Raw genomic sequence first — 18,072 nt, forward strand, 5'->3', positions numbered from 1 at the left:
GGTCCACTGTTACATAATCGGCATCTTATAAACATCTTCTAAAGGGGTAGTCCACCCCCATTTCTTTATTCAACTACCCCAATGTCATGCCAAACTTCCATGAACAAAAGAAAAGAGATTTGGAAAAATGTCTGAGTAGTTTTTTGTTGTATTAAACAGAAGTGAGTTTTGCTGGCTATAATGACTGCTGCTGTTTGGGAAAATCATTATTAAAATGATTCATAATTTAATGTATTCTAAAAATACAAGACATTCTTCTGTTGTCTACCACAGAAGAAAGGAAGATTTGACTTTTCACCAACATGGGGGTAAATGATGGCAAGAGTTTGATTTCTGAGCGAGTCACTGGCACTACGACCAAAGATGTAAGGTTTACATTGCAAAACTGAAAATTGAGAAGCAGTGGAGTTTAATGCAAAGTCAGTTTACTCAGCAAAAAGTCTGCATGTGCAGTAGCTGGACCTGTCAGTGGACTATTACCTTTGCTAACAATCAATCAAATTTACCTTAACAAAAATCCATTGTATAATAAAGGCTCAATATATTTGATTCAATCTGTATATATCAATATAATGTTTTATGTAAATGTAACATACTGCAAAATGTCCAATAAAAATGATGGTTGTTTCTTCAACAGACTTTTATGTTCCAGTGTATGGCTTTTTTAAACAAACATATTTATGAATTAAATTGCATGCAAAGATTGAATTTACAAACCTAAATTTAATTGTGAATGGTGCCCAATACTAAAAGCTGCTACCACACACTGCATGTCTTTGTGTTCTGAATCATGTGTTCATATCTTGGAGAAGAAAGGGGATGTTTATATATATTCATATGCATGCGAGGTTATTTTCAGGTGACAAAAAATATATAGTTTTAAATCAAGCAGTGGTGTGAGGATGTATCCATGACAATGGGCCGATCAAGCCTTGTTTCGTGCACATTAACTACGCTAGACACTTCGTTTATCCAATGAAAAGAATCTATTCAAACCTCCGAAACTCATTGATTCTCCTTTTTAACCCTAGTTAGGCACATAAAGTTGTCGCATCCCATCCCCCTTGCTTGTGCGTAAAGTTATCACAAGGAGATATGTGTGCAGCGCACAAAGACATGGGAGGAGACGTTTGTTGACATCATTCCATGTTAGGTACCCTGATTTCACCCTCATTTACCGACAAACCTCCAATTGTCATCGAGAAATCTGTCTGAATGAGATGAGCCGAATCGTTCGTGTGATCAAATGCGATACGTCATTTAGAGCTGCAGCCATTGGATGAATTCTTCTCCTTGTTCTCCAGAATTTGCAAACACGACCGGTCTTCGGCTCCGGAGCAGCGAGATCCCTACAGTAGAGGCAGGTAAACCACCGCTTTTAATGTAGATCTGTGCGCATTCATTTAATCGATGCAGCAAGAGATCGTAGTATCCATCACGGTATAATTTATTGGCTACTTTACGGTTTTCTTAGGACAGAAATTGATGAACAGCCTTCGCTTGTGGCTGCACTGAAGGAATGCCGCATTTGAGAAGTGAACGTTGAGCCAAACTCAATTTTCGTCATCGCAAGAGATTAGCTTCGCAAAAACTGAATTTTACGCGGTGTTATTTGCGCTCATACGCGCCCCAAACAAGATCTTTCTTTTGTCTCAAACAGCAGCATAGACCGTGAATGCGTCAAATGTGGGGATTTGAAAGTATTGAAAAGGACATCATATGCGTTTTCATCTTTCAAACTGTAACGTGACTAGAAATGTAGTATGCCCTTTTTGCGCAAAAGCCCGCCTGCTTTTGTCTTAACGCTGGATTCTTGATTGGATCTATTTCAGGTGGACTCCCTTGGGACCCAATCCACTCCAGAGAAATGAATGCAATATAGCGCACACGTTCGCAGGGGTGGAAATTTATATTCGCTTTCATTTCCTCAATTCTTCCTTGCAATATAGACCCTAACCGAACCGGACTAAATGAGTGCCCGGACCTTGGAGAGACCGGCGCTTTCCATTCCCCATTGTGCCTTAAACGGAACCGATCGGACCAACAATGGCACCTGCTTTGACCGCGTGGATCAGTTATTCCAGGCGTTTTCCTCCACGGTCGTGCTTTTCGTGCTCGTCGCGTTGATCATTGGGATAATATTCGTCTCCATCACGACCTTTCACTTCCACAAAAGCAAGATGAAGAAACGCAAGATACAGAAAGCCCAGGAGGAGTTCGAGCGCGACAACTGCAGTCCTAAAGCGGCCAAAGGCAAGCCGGTAGTCAGGCAGTGCGTAATGGTGAGACCCCCCACGGCAGTGCGCAAAAGTGATCCGAACAACGAAGATCCTGCCGTGACGCCTCAGATGCCAGAGGATACGAGGCACACGGGACAAGTAAAGGATGAGAACTTGTTGGAATCGGTGGCTGTATCTTGATAACGCAGTGGCAGATTTCCTGAACGCTGTAAATACAACCTCTGTATTCATATGATATGATCTACGGAATATAGAAATCATTTGTATAACCTTTCATCGTAGGGTTTGGCAGGAGCCTCTGAAGGAAATTGTCTTCAGGTTTCAATGGTTTCGGAGAAGAAAAGACTTCAGAAAACCCTAAAATACTTTAAATTTGACTGCGATCATTATTTGGAAATCCTACTGGGATAGAAAGAGAATCCCTTCAAATTAAAATCCTACTGGAGAAAGTGTAGTTTGTGGGAAAAGGCAGGGATCAGTTAATCCATAAAAATGGAATTGAATGATAAGAGGAATAGTTTTGTCCTATTTTGTGTTTAATCCTCATGGTATTCAAGGAGAATCTATTAAGCATCACATATGTGATTAACATCAAGGTACCCCATTTTATATTTAATTTCATAACATTTTTCTGTTAATCCAGTAGGATCTCATTTGATGCTTGTTTATTTTATGCATTCAATAAACCCTCCTTTTGGATTTTTTTGACATATGCCCGTATCTGTACATGTGAATTAACTCCTTCACTCTTCTTATGTCGTTGTAAATTGCAGGGTTGTTCTTGCGGAATTGTTAAATGTAAACAGACAAATTATGGACCTATTGACAAAGTATGGTTATTGAACAACATGCTGTAAGATATTTCTAATATAAAGGAAAGTGACGTTCACAGATACAGACGTGGCTCTTTTGTATAAAGCTTGTACAGGCGCTGTCCAATGCTTTGGTGCTGAAGCAGGGTCCCAAACATTGGTCTTGTGTAGACTCTCAAGGTACAACAATTTCCATTTGTTTTGAGAACATTTTTAGATGTTTAACTAAGGCAACATTGTTGGGATTTTTCGTTTGTTTATCTCAGTGGCATTTTTCAAGATAGTTGCTCAGTTCGTGCCATTCTGTCTTGGCATGAATAGATTAAGTGTTTTAACCCTTTTATCCCCAAACTATTATAATGTGCAATTGCGGCTGCTAGTGGTAGTATAGCCTATACTTGTTTTGTTCATGGCACTGTGTAATCATAGTAAAACTTATGTAACCTGAGGCATTTTGTGTTACAGCTCTGTATTGATGCTCTCCTTTTGCCTTTTTGCTCTAGAGTAATATACTGAACAAGTAATATATTTTTATCTTAGGATTCTAAAATAGTATATCAGTCAAGCTACAATAGCCTAAATAAGAGAACATTTTAAAAGTCATTTCATGCATTTCCTTGACGTTGTGTTGAACCAGATATGGACGTTATGGACAGCTATTACGTATTTGAACAGATATTGGAGTTTGAACTTTGGTTTTAATTTATTCCATGCATATGATTTTGAATTAACAATAAAGTATTGTGGAAAAGGAAAGCATGTCTTCGATTATTTTATTGATTTTATTATTACAAATGAATTTAGGCTACTTTATATTTAAAATGTATTATAATTTTTGTTTGAATTTATTCCATGCATATGCTTTTGAATTACCAATAAAATATTGTGGAAATGGGTGTGTTTTTTATTTATTTTTTCCTTTACGTTTATTAATTTATTAACATTTTATTTACTTTATTCATTATTATTTTTATATGTTTTTTAAGTTTGGCTTTCATTTATTCCATGCATATGATTTCGGATTACCAGTAAAGTATTGTGGAAATGTTATTACTAATTAATTTACTTTCCCTAAATGGTAACCCCAACTTGTACATTTATTAATACATTTAATAATTTCTTAATATTTCAAGTTTGAAGCTATACATAACAAGTCTTTATTTACTAATAACCTTTCCCTGTCATTACTGCCAAATACCATAGAAGAACCATTTTTTGCCTTAACATGCACAATACTGTTCTGTTTCGCACAAGGTTCTTTGTAACTGAATAGGGTTCTTTAGACTATGAAACAGTAAGAAATAAACCATTATTTTAAGAAAGATTGTTCTTTGGGGAAGCAGGAATTATTATTCTATGGCATCGCTGTGAAGAACCTGTAGCACCTTTGTTTTTAAGAGTGCATCATCTTTTTATTCAAAAATGGCACCATTGGACATACTGCTCTAGGTGTGATGTCTCTGAAGCCAACAGCCATTGGTTCTCATGAGTCATGTGACACAAGACATATTTGAGTTTGCTCATAAACGCCATTGGTTCTTGCAAGTCACATGAGCAATCTTGACCAGTTCAAAACACATGCACCACAGATTTCCAGCAGTCATTACTACATTGCACACTCCAGTCATATAGAAACACATGAGAGATAAATTCTGTCAGTTGTCTAAACTGAATCAGATCACCCTTCGCAAATAAAATAATTATCAAATGTCCATCTGTGTCAAAAGGTTAATGGCTTGACTGCTGTAAAACCCACACTGAATGGAATATGAGCAAGGATGTGAAAGAATACCACCTCTCACCAATGCTTACTGTTTCCTTTTTAATCAAACGCCAGAGCACAAACAAAGCAAGTAGGAGATCTTTGCCTCTCATCTCCAGCCAATCAGAGACCGTTTGAGCTGGATACACCTGTGTGTTCCCACACTGTACGCTGTGCCAAACTTGTGCCCACTGCACAGCCCACTCACTTCTCTATGTCTCATTGTGTGTGGGCTGCCACAGCCATCGGCAGCGTATTCTACACGTAACAGCTCTGTCTGCCCACATCATATCAATTTGTAATATTATTAAGTGTGAATAAGAATATTAAGGCTGAATGGGTGTAATTAATATGGAGATAGAAGAAATGTGTTGTTGTCCCTAAATCCATATGTCTTAATCCACATTTAATCCCAAACTAGGGAACTGTGTTGTGATGTATCGCATTTAACATCAAAACATCATAAAAAGTTATTCTATAGGCATCGGCATCAAAATGTCAAGGTCAGTAAACATTTCATCTAAAACAATCCATCACCAACAGCTGGCCTTGTATGGAGTGATGATGTGAATCATGGATTGAATATTAATATAGCTTTCAGGCTATATTATTAATCAATAAAGTTTTTTCTTCTACCATTTATTGCACACCACAGAACCCACGGAATATGTAAATATAAGATTTTCTGCATCTATGGTGTAAAAATATTATATTTTCCTCCAAAAAGACTATCCAAGGAATCTCGGCCATTATCACCACTGGTTATGGGGCTTCATAAAAAGCTCCAGTCCCTGTTCAATATAATTGTATCGAAAAAAAGAGCATCCTTTTTACAATTGTATGGCGTTCATGTAATTAATTCAGCCAGTGTTTGGGATATAGACATTATTCGTACTTTATTAATACATCTATGAAAATGCATGTAAAATGCTACACAGATACTTTACAGTTTACTTCATCTCAACAAGCAACATAGACAATATGTGAGAGTAATATTTGAAATGTGCACCAAAAATCAGGTGCTTTTTCTTTTTTCTCTTAAATTCTGAGATTGAAATGAGAATGAACCACATCATTTTTAGTAAACATTCAAATAGGCTCACGCCCCATAAGAAAGAATAAGCACAGATGAGAAATCTAGTATAACACACCACTTCAACTATGTTCTCTTCACCACATATCTGAAACTGACGGCAGAGATGCTGACTGCCCATCCGCAGGATAAACTCCTGGATCTACATCCTCAGTGGCCCTGCATTGATCTTCATGTGGCTAAATTTAGATCTCTTTCACTAGCTGCACAGTGGGTTATCGCATCTAACAACGCTTTTACATCCACAGTGCTTTTTTCTTAACATACAGTGAACACTGCTGTTCTTTTACGAGAAATGTATCTCAAGTGCTATATTTCAGCATCTATAAGATTAGAGACGTTTATGAAATTTAATGGAAAGCAAATGTTTTCATTTGCATTTGTTCTGTTGAACACAATATATATGTATATACAAATATATGAAGAGTTTGGTGGAAAAATGAGATACAGGTTTTTTATTTAAATCATGTTTTTATTGTGTTTTATTGTGTTAGCTAGCTGTGTTTTTTGTGTTATTATGGCTTAAATCAAAACAAACCAACTGCAGTTTGATTGATATGAATTGGAATGCACAATAAAAAAACATGATCTTTGAGTTTTAACACTTTTGGTTGAACTATCCCTTTAACAGCATCTGAAATATTTCCATTAGAAATCTTAACAATGTCACAAACTGAGCTCATATTTCCAGGTTTGCAAACAAAAGTTCATTTTATGGAGGATCTCAATATAAACGCAAACATTTCTCAACAAATTTAGCCAAATCCAGATTTTCTTTCCTGTACAATCTACATTCATATTAATACTCAATACTCTTCATGGAAGAGTTTTAGGAATTGTCACAACTGAGAACTCCATCAAATCTCAAATGAGCCATGAAAGAGAAACCTCTGAGCAACACAATTTTCCTCAGGGAGAGACCTGAACACCACACAAGGGTTAAAGCGAAATCTTCCCTCAGGTTCCGGGAAAGAGAGAAAAGGGTTTGAAACTCGAGAGTGTATAAATAATGGGCAATTTTTCATTCTCGGGTGAACTGCCCCTATTAACAAAGACGCCATACATACTGCTTGGCCGCAGGATGAACAATAAACATAAAAAATCGATGCTCCTTGGAGTGATGATGTAACATGACGTGATGAACTCATCCCTCAGTGCTGACAGTCATGAGTGATGTCAGTTCATATGGCTCTCTGCACCTCCCAAACACATTTAGTCTTGCTGGAGGGAAGCTAAATGAGAGAAAGCATAATTACCCAGCAAGACAAGGCAGCACGTCTTCTGACTGCTGTGGCAATCTATCAGCGTCAACGCTATTGCTGTTGTCCTCTCTCCGTTGCTCTGGGAATACTTTCTGCACTGAGCTCAATTACAATTTCAAAGCAGCCTAATGGAGCCACGTAAGGGTAACAAGTACACGACCACTTGAATGTTATAGCTCATTTAGCATTGTGTAACTGCAACTTACATTCCACCCCATGACAATTTTCAAAATTATTAACAGTACATCATTCTCCATTCGGTATATTCAAACTTTACTGCATCACAATATCATGTTATCATTTCAATGGCATTTAGTTAGAATTTTAATTTTACGTTGTTTTATTTCTTATATGTTTATGCAATGGAAACTCCTCTCTATAAAAACACCAGTATATACAAGCCAAGGCACAGATGCTCAACGGCAAAAGGTATGGTTGCATCACACCACATCAACTATGTTCTCTTCACCACATATCTGAAACACCAGACATTATTGCTGACGGCAGAGATGCTGACTGCCCATCCGCAGGATAAACTCCTGGATCTACATCCTCAGTGGCCCTGCATTGATCTTCCTGTGGCTAAATTTAGATCTCTTTCACTAGCTGCACAGTGGGTTATCGCATCTAACAACGCTTTTACATCCACGTTGCCTTTTTCTTAACATACAGTGAACACTGCTGTTCATTCTTACGAGAAATTCTATTTATGTACACGGAAATGGAATTCTCCATGTTGTTTCTACAGTAGCCCTAAACAGATAAACTTCTCAAAAGAGCGCGTTTTGTAAATACGATATATCCTTCGGCAAAGAAGCACAACGTGATGACATCTTAGCTGGGTCAGCAACCGTGGTGCTTCGAAAGGGAGGGGTGGAGTGAGCCGTTGGTCGCATTTTCGAAACATCACCACTAGATGCCGCTAAAGTTCATACACTGGACCTTTAAAGAAGTAGTTCATCCCACAACTCACCCCATGCCATGTCAGGTGTACATGACTTCCTCAGCACCTAAACTCTGGAATAGCCTTCCTGATATTATTCGAGGATCAGACACACTCGCCCAATTTAAATCTAGATTAAAAACGCATCTTTTCAGCCAAGCATTCAATTAATGCAAATATGCTAAATAAATCAGATTTACATAGATATTATTTACTAGAATAATTGGATTTTTATAAAACACCATGTAGCGTGTTTTACCCTTTCTTGGATTTTTCGTTTTTCCCCTGTAAAGCTGCTTTGGAACAATGCAAATTGTGAAAAGCGCTATATAAATAAAATTGAATTGAATTGAATTGAATTCCTTTCTACAGATGAACGCAAATTGAGTTGTATTAGGTGATACTGGCTCTGCTTGGCCTTGCAGTGGCACTGTATGGGGATTTTCGTAGCTCCCCAAATCATAAAAATCTACATTCATCCATCATAGCCAAGTAAAACGTTCAGAATACCTTTTTTCAATAGTTTTAATGCAGACTTCATTTAACCACACTTTTATGACAGATGTATACATGCTTTGCTATTCCAAATGTTGAACCCCATTCAATGGTATTACTGATCAAAGATGAGGCAGGGTTTTATTTAATATTACTCCGAATGTGTTCGCATTTGTAATACGTCTGCCAGTACGCCCCTGATCACGGCCGTAGCCCGTCAGTGGGACGGGCGTTCCGGTCTTTGACAGAATATCCTATTGGTCAGTTCGGGCAAGCGTCCTTTCCATATACAGCATATATACAGTATATACATAACAGTCACGTTCAATAGAATTTGCTGTCGAGACATCTCATCTAGACATGGTAGACAGAAAATGGACCTTAATAGAGTAAAACCTAAATGGTCACTACTAATGTCAACACCATTAAATCCACCACAAAGCTTAATTGCAATTAATTGAAATGATGTATTTTTTAAAAAGTGCTTATCTGAGCATTAATGCAGGAGTAAAGAAACTATTGTCTTTACATTTAACTTTTATTTATCTCTATGATTTCTCGAAGTAACTTAGCAACTTTCCCGACCCTTTGCAAATCTTCAAAAATGAATGGCACTTTTACATCCGTTTTTATATACCTTAAATATATACAAAAAGCACTAAAAAGCTCAACGGCAGTTCAATGTGAATGAGAACAGGACAGGTTGTAATTTCTGTCTCTTGCAAAGCGCTGCTTTAAGTGCTTCACAGAATTCATTACGAGGCAGGTTTTATATTCATAGGTGCAGCAGTAAAGATCCTCTATATGGTCATGGCTGTCTGTAAGAGCTGTTAAGAGTGAATAAAGCAGAGGACGGGGGCGTTTGAAGGTTGAGAAGCCAGTATTTATCTCTAAGCCTCAACTACTAAAAGAAAAAGTAAGAGAGATGATTGCTTTCCATTAAATGAGTAAGTTTATAAAAGCAATTATTGAAAAGTGTCGACTGGTTGATAAAGTTTCCTACACTTGCTCTTCTTACATTATCTTCCCGACTAGCCATAAAAAGACTTTATATACAAACAGTACTAAAGAACATACCGTATTGCAAATGGCATATTCTTCCTTTTAGGATTAACTACAGTTCTACAAGAAGTATCCTTTCAGGATTGGGATCAAATGATGACACTATTAGCATTCCATCAGTATTCCTTTTCCCAATGGACTTTTCACTTTTTGGATGCAAAAACGCATGATAATTTGCATATCTGTCCTCCATTTGGAACCACTTGGAAATAACTCAATCAGGTCTGATTAGAGCGAGTCGTGTCATTTGACGTCACGTCAAAGATGCATCTAGTAAAACGAAAATATAATACAAAAATGTGCGATTGATTTGAATGGACAGAGGCCGAAAGTGACACATTTCAGTGCAAACATACCCACTTCCGAGTTCGTCATCTTGAATCCGGTTAAAGATGCCAGCCTGAATTAGAAAATCTGACAATCAATATAGGCTATCTATAAATTCCATTGTGTGTTGAAATGAAGAATTACATCCCATGGACTTTATCTGTAGGAAGCTGTTTAAATGACTTAAATGATTTTAATAAAAAGATCGCTCTGCGGGGCTGTTCTTTTATAAATATTTATCATCTTTCAAAATGCCTTTCCCACTAAATCAACCTCTAATGAGAAATGATCAGGGGTTCACAGGCAAAGTGGTGTCATCGCACCGCGATTATTAATCTTCATCAATAGTCTAAAAGATGAAATCCTATTATGTGTGGATGGCTTCGGTTTCGCGTGCAAGCAGCGAAAATCTATTTCAACGGTAATTACAATGAAAGCACCAACAAGAAGCAAACATGTCTTCTCCACTCCTCTGCAGAGAACCTATTTAAAAGAGGGAGAGCTGGTTATTTCATCAGTCCAGGAAAGAGATTGGACGAAGCAGGACGAGAGCTTTCAGATACAATTTAAAGTGATTCCCGGAGCACTGCACTGAATCGAGAAATCCTCCAAATGCCTTTGGAGGATTTTAGTGAGCTTAAAGAGGAACAGTGTCAAGCAGTGACTCACACCTGTTATTTGCTCATGCGTTGGAATGAAAAGCATTCCGCGTTGGAATGAAGAGCATGATCTCACAGGAATTCAGGAATTCATAAATTCATACAATGTAAATCATACAAAAAGCATATGACTAGTTAAAAAATAAGAATAAATGAAACTCCAACCTAAATTCAACCCGTAAACCCTCTTGACTGGCACAAAAGCAGATTAAAACGTATATAATGAGCAAAAAATTGAAAACGATTTCGCAGGGTGTCTTATTTTTCTGTAGGCTCATACAGTATATACAGTATGCTGTTCGGATGAAAGCAAAGCAGGGAGAGAGATCAGTTTGCCTGGAACCAGAAGCGTGTTGTTTTTTCGGTATAGGCAGAGGAATTGTGTAATTTTGCCTGCAGCAGAGAGTGCGTTTGGAAGTCATAATGTCTGTCATTTATCTTGCATCACCAAACAGAGATCACGCACAAACACACACGTTGTTGTCAATGTTGGTTTCAGCAAGATGCTGTAAAACTTTCTCATGGTGTTTCAAAAGATCAACGAGCGGCCAATTTCTTAAAAAAAGGCAAAATACTCAACAGTTAAAGAAAATAGTTCATTCTGTTTTTTGCTTAGTGTACCAGCTCTCTGATCTTGTCATCAATCTTGGCCACTGCCTCCTGCCCCGGTCGTGACCAGTCTCTCCAAATCCAGGTTCTATTTCTGCAGTCCTTTCCCTCGGCTTTACAAAGTATTTAAACAAAGTATTTCAACCTTACAATGGCTGACTTTAATGAACATCTCAGTTTTTTCCCACACACTAACAAGCATTTTTGTTGTTGAATGATCTATCCACTTTGGTGTGTGATTCTGAACCGTCTGGCCTCAAAACTAGTTGTCTTTATTGTAACAACCTACTCCTGCTGTCACGAAAGAGCCCCTTATTTCCATAGAAACAGACCAAATTAGTAGTCTTTCTTTGTTCCCCGGTATCTAAAATAAATAGACACCAACACAAAAATCTGCAACCTTTAAGCACAACTGACAGAAATGAAATGACAACAGATGTCTACATAAACGTTTTATTGCTTTTTATGCTTCATGTGGTTGTCAGTGGTTTACAGTGTAAGAGAATTACATCTTAAGAAAAAAAATGATATTAATCACAGCTCTTCAGACACTCAATAATGAAGGTGGATCTTTAGAGATGCTCCACCCCAAACATTACCTGCTCATATCTCAGCCCAAAATCCGCTCAGAAGCGTAATTCAAGATAGTGTGGGTTTAGTGTGCATTAAGGGCACTGTACTTTGGCTTTTTTAGGACAATGGACAGACTTGCGCACTTCCTGTCGCGTGCACATGCTCTCAAGTGGCCAAGGCCGCATGTATTTGTAAGCATTTGTATCATGTGAAGATCAACACAATGGAATATTGTATTAGACAATATACGGTTTCTTTGGACACGCGACGCCAACCACAATTTTCCGGTCATGGTTTATCGGTCTGGGCTGCTGGGAAGCCGACGAGAGAATACTGGCCAGGAAGGGGACAAACTAACACGAACTAATGCACTGAAGTAGCAGAAACAAAGAAAGGTCAACAAGGCAAGGCTGTGAAAACTCAGGCAAGGCTGATTATCAAGACTATGGCAATCTATAATAAGACTAGGAAAAATCACTGTGGCAAGGGCAGTCAGTACAGGCGAAACGCAACGGACTGACACAGGACAGGAAAACAGAAGGGAATAAATGGGGAACCTGAGATGAGGAGAGTGGCTACGGGTGCAAGGGTGATGAAGTGATGAGAGACCCGTGAGAGAGAGAAGGATGAATGGGAAGACACGGGGCGGGGTGAGTCACACAGACGCCGAAACGCATGGCGAACTGTCAAAACAATACGCCATGCATCCGACAGAACAAAACACACGCTCGCACGAGACAGCGAAACCCCAGAAGTGATCGGGATCATGAAACGGCATGACCTTCTCAGAAAATGTAACATGGAGGAAACACTGAAGATAGCAACATTGCACAGTTCGATATATTCCGGGTATAATTCGAAATGATGTGGCAATTTTGAAGATCTAATTGGAAATGATCATTGTCAATGACAAGAAGAAATTCTGGAGCACAAACGTGACCTGATCATGGTTTTCTGTTTTGGTTAAGTTCTGCAAACAGCATTGAGTACATTCAAGATATTGCATAAGCAAATACTATTTAGGAATCATTTAGTTATAATGATCAAGAGTGAGGATTTGACTCTTATGCTCCATGTCATCTTTATTTCTCCCTGATGAATTAGGTCTGCATGCATGATTTATAAATCAACCCTTTGGTTCACTTTTGTGGAGAGGCTTTTGTGGGGGATTGGTTTAGGCAAGTTGCTTTATATGAACACCTAATCAGCGATAATTATTTTATGTAGTGTTCAGCCAATGCATCATTGGCAGCTTGGAAGCAACAACCCCTCAGACACACTTCATTACCACATGGAATATACACGATTCGAGAATTTCATAAATTGAACAACGCAATTTGCTTCATGACTTACAGTTTGCGTTTCTTCAAAGCAAACTGACTGACTTTTATCAGAAAAAGTTCCAAAAGTTTTGCATTCCCTTGAAGCTCTCTAGATTACATTTCAAATCAATACACAGTGTTGAATGTCTGTATGTGTGAAGTGAGTCTTTGTGTATCACAATGATCCTCCTCTGACGGTCTTCTGTCTCTCGAAACAATACTGCAGCCAATTACTTTTTTCATTTTGCTTCAAATTACTTTTCCGGAATAAAAATGGCGCAATCACAGTTTATAAATAAAATTGACACTTGTCACAGACTCCCCTTACACATATTGTTTCAGTATTACATCATAAATGATCGTCCCAGCCCTGATCCGCTCCAGTGGGATGTGTTTGGGCGTTAATGCTTGACAGTAAGAAAACAACATACAGTATGGATCCAACACTCATTATCAGAGCATTACATGAGCTCATGTTGTGTAACAGTCATTTCTGTAAAGTGTGGCCAATGTGGGCAATCCAGACTGGGGTACAGGGCTGTAGGTGAAAAAAAGTCATACAACTTTTGCATAATTTTTTTCTCATTCTACACCCACATTTACAGTGTGGGTGTGTGTTGAGTGAGTGGTTCATTTTGTGGAAATGTTTCCAGTAAATAACACATCACATTAGTCTCTGGATTCCATAGTTGACTGGTCTTTTTCCACCATCAGACAGCTCTCTAACGGCAGACACATGTGGTGTCATATCTCATGCAGTGCAGTGGAGGATGACCCATCAAGATGTTCCCACCATATGAGTGCTAATGTGTGGCAGCGTGATCCTAATTCGCTGCAAAACACAACCAATTAAACCTCAAGATTTCACAGATTTGGATTTCGCCATCTCACACTTGCTAAGAGTGGTTTCATTGTATTCTAGTTGGGAAATAGGGAAGTCATCTTTATGTGGATTTTAGGTGTTATGTAAAGATTGTGTTAGTAGCTATTTCAAATCTGTATAAATGTATTTCTTGTGATGAACACAGAGAAAGATATTTGGAAGAATACTTAGAACACATAATCTACATAATTTTTTTGTGGTCTGTTGAACACACCAATTTAATTTTTTTGAAAAAAGTAGCAAACAGTTCTGGGGCACTTTTGACTAGCATTGTATTTTTTATGGTAGTCCATGGGGGCAAAATCTGTCCGGTAGGTCCAAGGAACTCGATGGTGAGTAAATGATGACAAAACTCGAATTTTTGGGGTGAAGTATCCCTTTATAAGAAATCCATCAAATCATGTTTAAAATAGTATCATAGTACATCTCAAATGGAAATATTGTGCCCTTAATTTTTCAGTCCATGTAAGAATTTCTGACTGTCAAGGGACTTACAGATCGATTCAATCAGCGTCTTGTTCTGCCAGTGAACCAGTGTAAAACGGTCCTGTCAGATCTCCAGGTGCTCCTTTCTGCACCATTATGAGTCTGTGACTTCCCAATTCCCTTCTTTTCCGTTGTGTCTGCAAATGCTTTACAGACCCTGCGTGTTGCCAGTGATTTCAGAGAATTGTATTACCTCTGAGCACCGATGCCCACCGCAGGAGAGAAATTGGATTGCCTGAATGCAGGATTAGATCACAGGACTCGAGGGAGAGACACAGTCACGGTAATTTACTGCAACTGGACAGCGAGAAAGAATGAGCGTTATGTACATACACAGAACACTGAAGTCTAGACTCAACTCTTGCTTTGTAGATGTTATATATGATATCATGACAGGAACGATAACTACTTGGATGCCCTGATGCAATGTCAATATATCTGCACAGAGCTAAAAGAGAGGTAGAGGGATGTCTCAGGGACCATTTGTACAACAATGTTTTCAACTCAAAAAATGGTCGTCTCTGTGTAACTGTGAAAATGCTGACATCATGCGTATGCATATTACGTGTTCAGTCTTCAGGCAAGCACGAGTACACCCAAAACCAACAATGGTGAATCTAAATACACATATATTTTCCGACGAAGGGTATTAAAAAGCACTTTTATGCATTTGTCACCAGGTGTGTAGTGTTTCTTTACCATTGGCATTGCCAAGTACTGGCAGTTAATGTTTACTGTAGATTTACAACAACATTCTAAAAAATGCGGGGTTGTTTTAACCCAACGCTAGGTTGTAACTTAACCCATGCTGGATTGTTGTAACTTAATGAGCAGGATAAGGTAGTTCTACACCATTTTATAAACTGTAGCTTTCATTGTCTTTCTGATTTTCTAAAGTTATGGCTAGCAATTGGGTCGGGTTTACAGAAATGTTGACCAGATCTCTCATCTGGCAAAATCAGGTCGAGCAAGGTTTATACCTCTCAAATTTACCATAACTCCAAAAGAGATATTTAGTGGTTTTTGCAAACCCGATCTCACAGAAAAACATAACTATTTGACAAGATTTCCTATACATTCATACGTGAGTCATTAAAAAATTTACTAAAATATACAGGCACCTTGCAAAACTGTTATGAATTGCCATGTGTTTTTGTTGTTTTTGATGTGTTCACTTAAAAAAGCAGCTGTGGCTCCAGTAAAATACTGTAAAATAGCAGGTTTGTCTGCTTTGTAAAGTTTTCTGGTGATTTTGCAGACATTTTTTACTTATTTCAAAAATACAGTTTACATTTTTATAGTACACATGAAAAATCTAAAATTACAGATTGACTACAGTTTTGCTATTTGGTTGCTAGGGTGTTTTACAAAATGTCTAGGGTGTTGAGTGGTTTTTAACTGGCAAACTCATACAAAACCTTAATTATATTTAGCTTCCTATAGCTTGTCCATTCATAGTCCATTCTTCTGTGCCTGGCCATACAAAACATGTCTGTCACAGTGCTACTGTATTGTGGGTGGTTGCCAAGGTACGGTTGTTTTGTTCTGAGACATGTTTAGTGTGTTGTTAAGCGGTTGCTATGGTGTTATGGGTAGTTACCATAAAGCCGAAACCTGAAAAATAAGTTCACACTCTGAACGATAGTGACACCTATAAAGATATAGTTTTAAAACTATAAAGTTTAGAGTAGTTTAAGCAATCTGGCAAGATATATGATTTACATCCTGACCACAAGCTCGCCTTCAGAAAAAGGATTCAGCCTTTGCAGTAAGATTTTGAAGTGTAAAAATGTAAAAGCCATCCATATTCATTTTCAAAATGTTCATTATCGATAATCGTTTTTGTCCATTGGTGAGGACTCTAACAGAGTTAAAGTCTAACAAGCAATAGTTACAGTCCTACTGTGAACGGCATTGCATCTGCCACCTCTTCTCAAACAGTGGCAGATGCAGTGAATTTACAGCCAGCTGGGAGGGCCGGCGGAGAGAGTCACTAGAGGTTTTCCAAGAGGAAGGCCTCAATGGCTGAATGGGGTTAGCCAGGTTACAGCTGTTTGGATGCTTGTTAATGGCACAGACAGCCCATTAGTACTGGAGGGAGAATTGGCTAATGATGGATGCGGCAGGACTGCTAATGAAAACCACGACTCACGACTGGGATCACACTGCCATGTATCGCAACAGAGTTGTAAAATGAATGCATTTTCATATAAATTTATAATCTTCTTTGTGAGTCCTTTGAAGGATCTTGCTACTTTTTTGCAAATATACATACAGTAATGCTGAGATATTTGTTACATTGCTGTTAAATTCCCCAAAAAGTAAACACGGTACCATTAAAACCACAATGATATTATTCAACAAACAATCAATACATTTATCATTTGGCTTTGGAAGACTTTTTTTGTTGATGGTTGACCTTCTGAATTTGACAGCCAAGTTGACCATCCACTCAGGGAGCTATTTTTGCTAGATAACTCTTAAGTTGAACAAAATTTCCTTCACATTAGGAACCTGAGGTACAAAATGAGGGGAAAAACAAGAATGAGAACGAGACAGAAAGAAACCCTCAATAATATAATGTTCATCTGTCAGTCACATACGTCTGAGGCCTTAGCAAATGAACCAATCATTCCATCACCTCTCATGACCTTCACAATCTCTATCACATTACTGTATTCATGAAGGCATCAAATTACCCAGGATGACAAAAATATGGAGAACAGAATACATCAGAGAACAATGCCTTTGTTTCTAACCTGTGAACAAGGCAGACGGCACAGGAGCTGCGCTGAAAACAGAATAGGACATTTTGTAAAACAGCAATAGGATTCTGAAATCACTGGGGCATTACTTTGGGCAGAATCAGCGAGAAAATAACTAGACATTGAAATTGGGTTTTGTATCCAAGTTAGCGCAAATACTGTACAGACAGGCATGGCATTATGGACTGGAAAGCAATATTTGTCAACAATGCATCCTAAAAGCAATGAGTTTAGAAGATTATAATTGAAACAGTGAAATAGACAAAAATGGCATGGTTCAAAAATTACCCCTCTAACATCGTTTGGGAAATTGCTAGGGTATTATATTAGAAGTGATACATGGAAATACAGTTGGTTTGATACTGGTGCAATTTACTGGTGAAATTGTAGTATACTGTAGTGCATCATCACTGTCCTAACGCAATCTGAGATGCGTAAATTCACTGTTTTTCAGGAAATGGAAAAATTCTACGAAGTAAATTTTACACTTTGACGCAAATTGTAGGTAATCTCACATCGTTGTTTTTTACAGCGAATACTATAATAGTTTTCTTGTGGGATATTTTTAATGACCGTAGACACGGCTCTGGATGAAACAGAATAAACACCAGACCAAAAACAAACTAAAATGATGCAAAAGCCACTTTGAAAGAAATGAAGTAAAAATCACAAAAGGCAAAAAAAGCAATAGAAAACAACGACAGAAATGGCATGGAACACAAACCTCGCCTTGAATGCCAGACATGTCATATTGAAATAAGTTTCTCATATCATAGCAA

General features: G+C 38.0%; 1 protein-coding gene across 1 annotated transcript; it reads left to right on the forward strand.

The window, feature by feature from the left end:
* Window positions 1–1,970: 1,970 nt before the first annotated feature.
* LOC306908316 (uncharacterized protein C11orf87 homolog) lies at window positions 1,971–3,799 on the forward strand (the record flags this gene model as incomplete). Its single annotated transcript, XM_079481076.1, has 1 exon — window positions 1,971–3,799. The coding sequence occupies one exon, from the start codon at window positions 1,971–1,973 to the stop codon at window positions 2,418–2,420; it is 450 nt and encodes a 149-aa protein (XP_079337202.1). The 3' UTR covers window positions 2,421–3,799.
* Between the last annotated feature and the right edge of the window lie 14,273 nt (window positions 3,800–18,072).

This window comes from Barbatula barbatula (assembly GCF_947034865.1).
Source record: "Barbatula barbatula genome assembly, chromosome: 19".
NCBI classification, from domain to species: domain Eukaryota; kingdom Metazoa; phylum Chordata; class Actinopteri; order Cypriniformes; family Nemacheilidae; genus Barbatula; species Barbatula barbatula.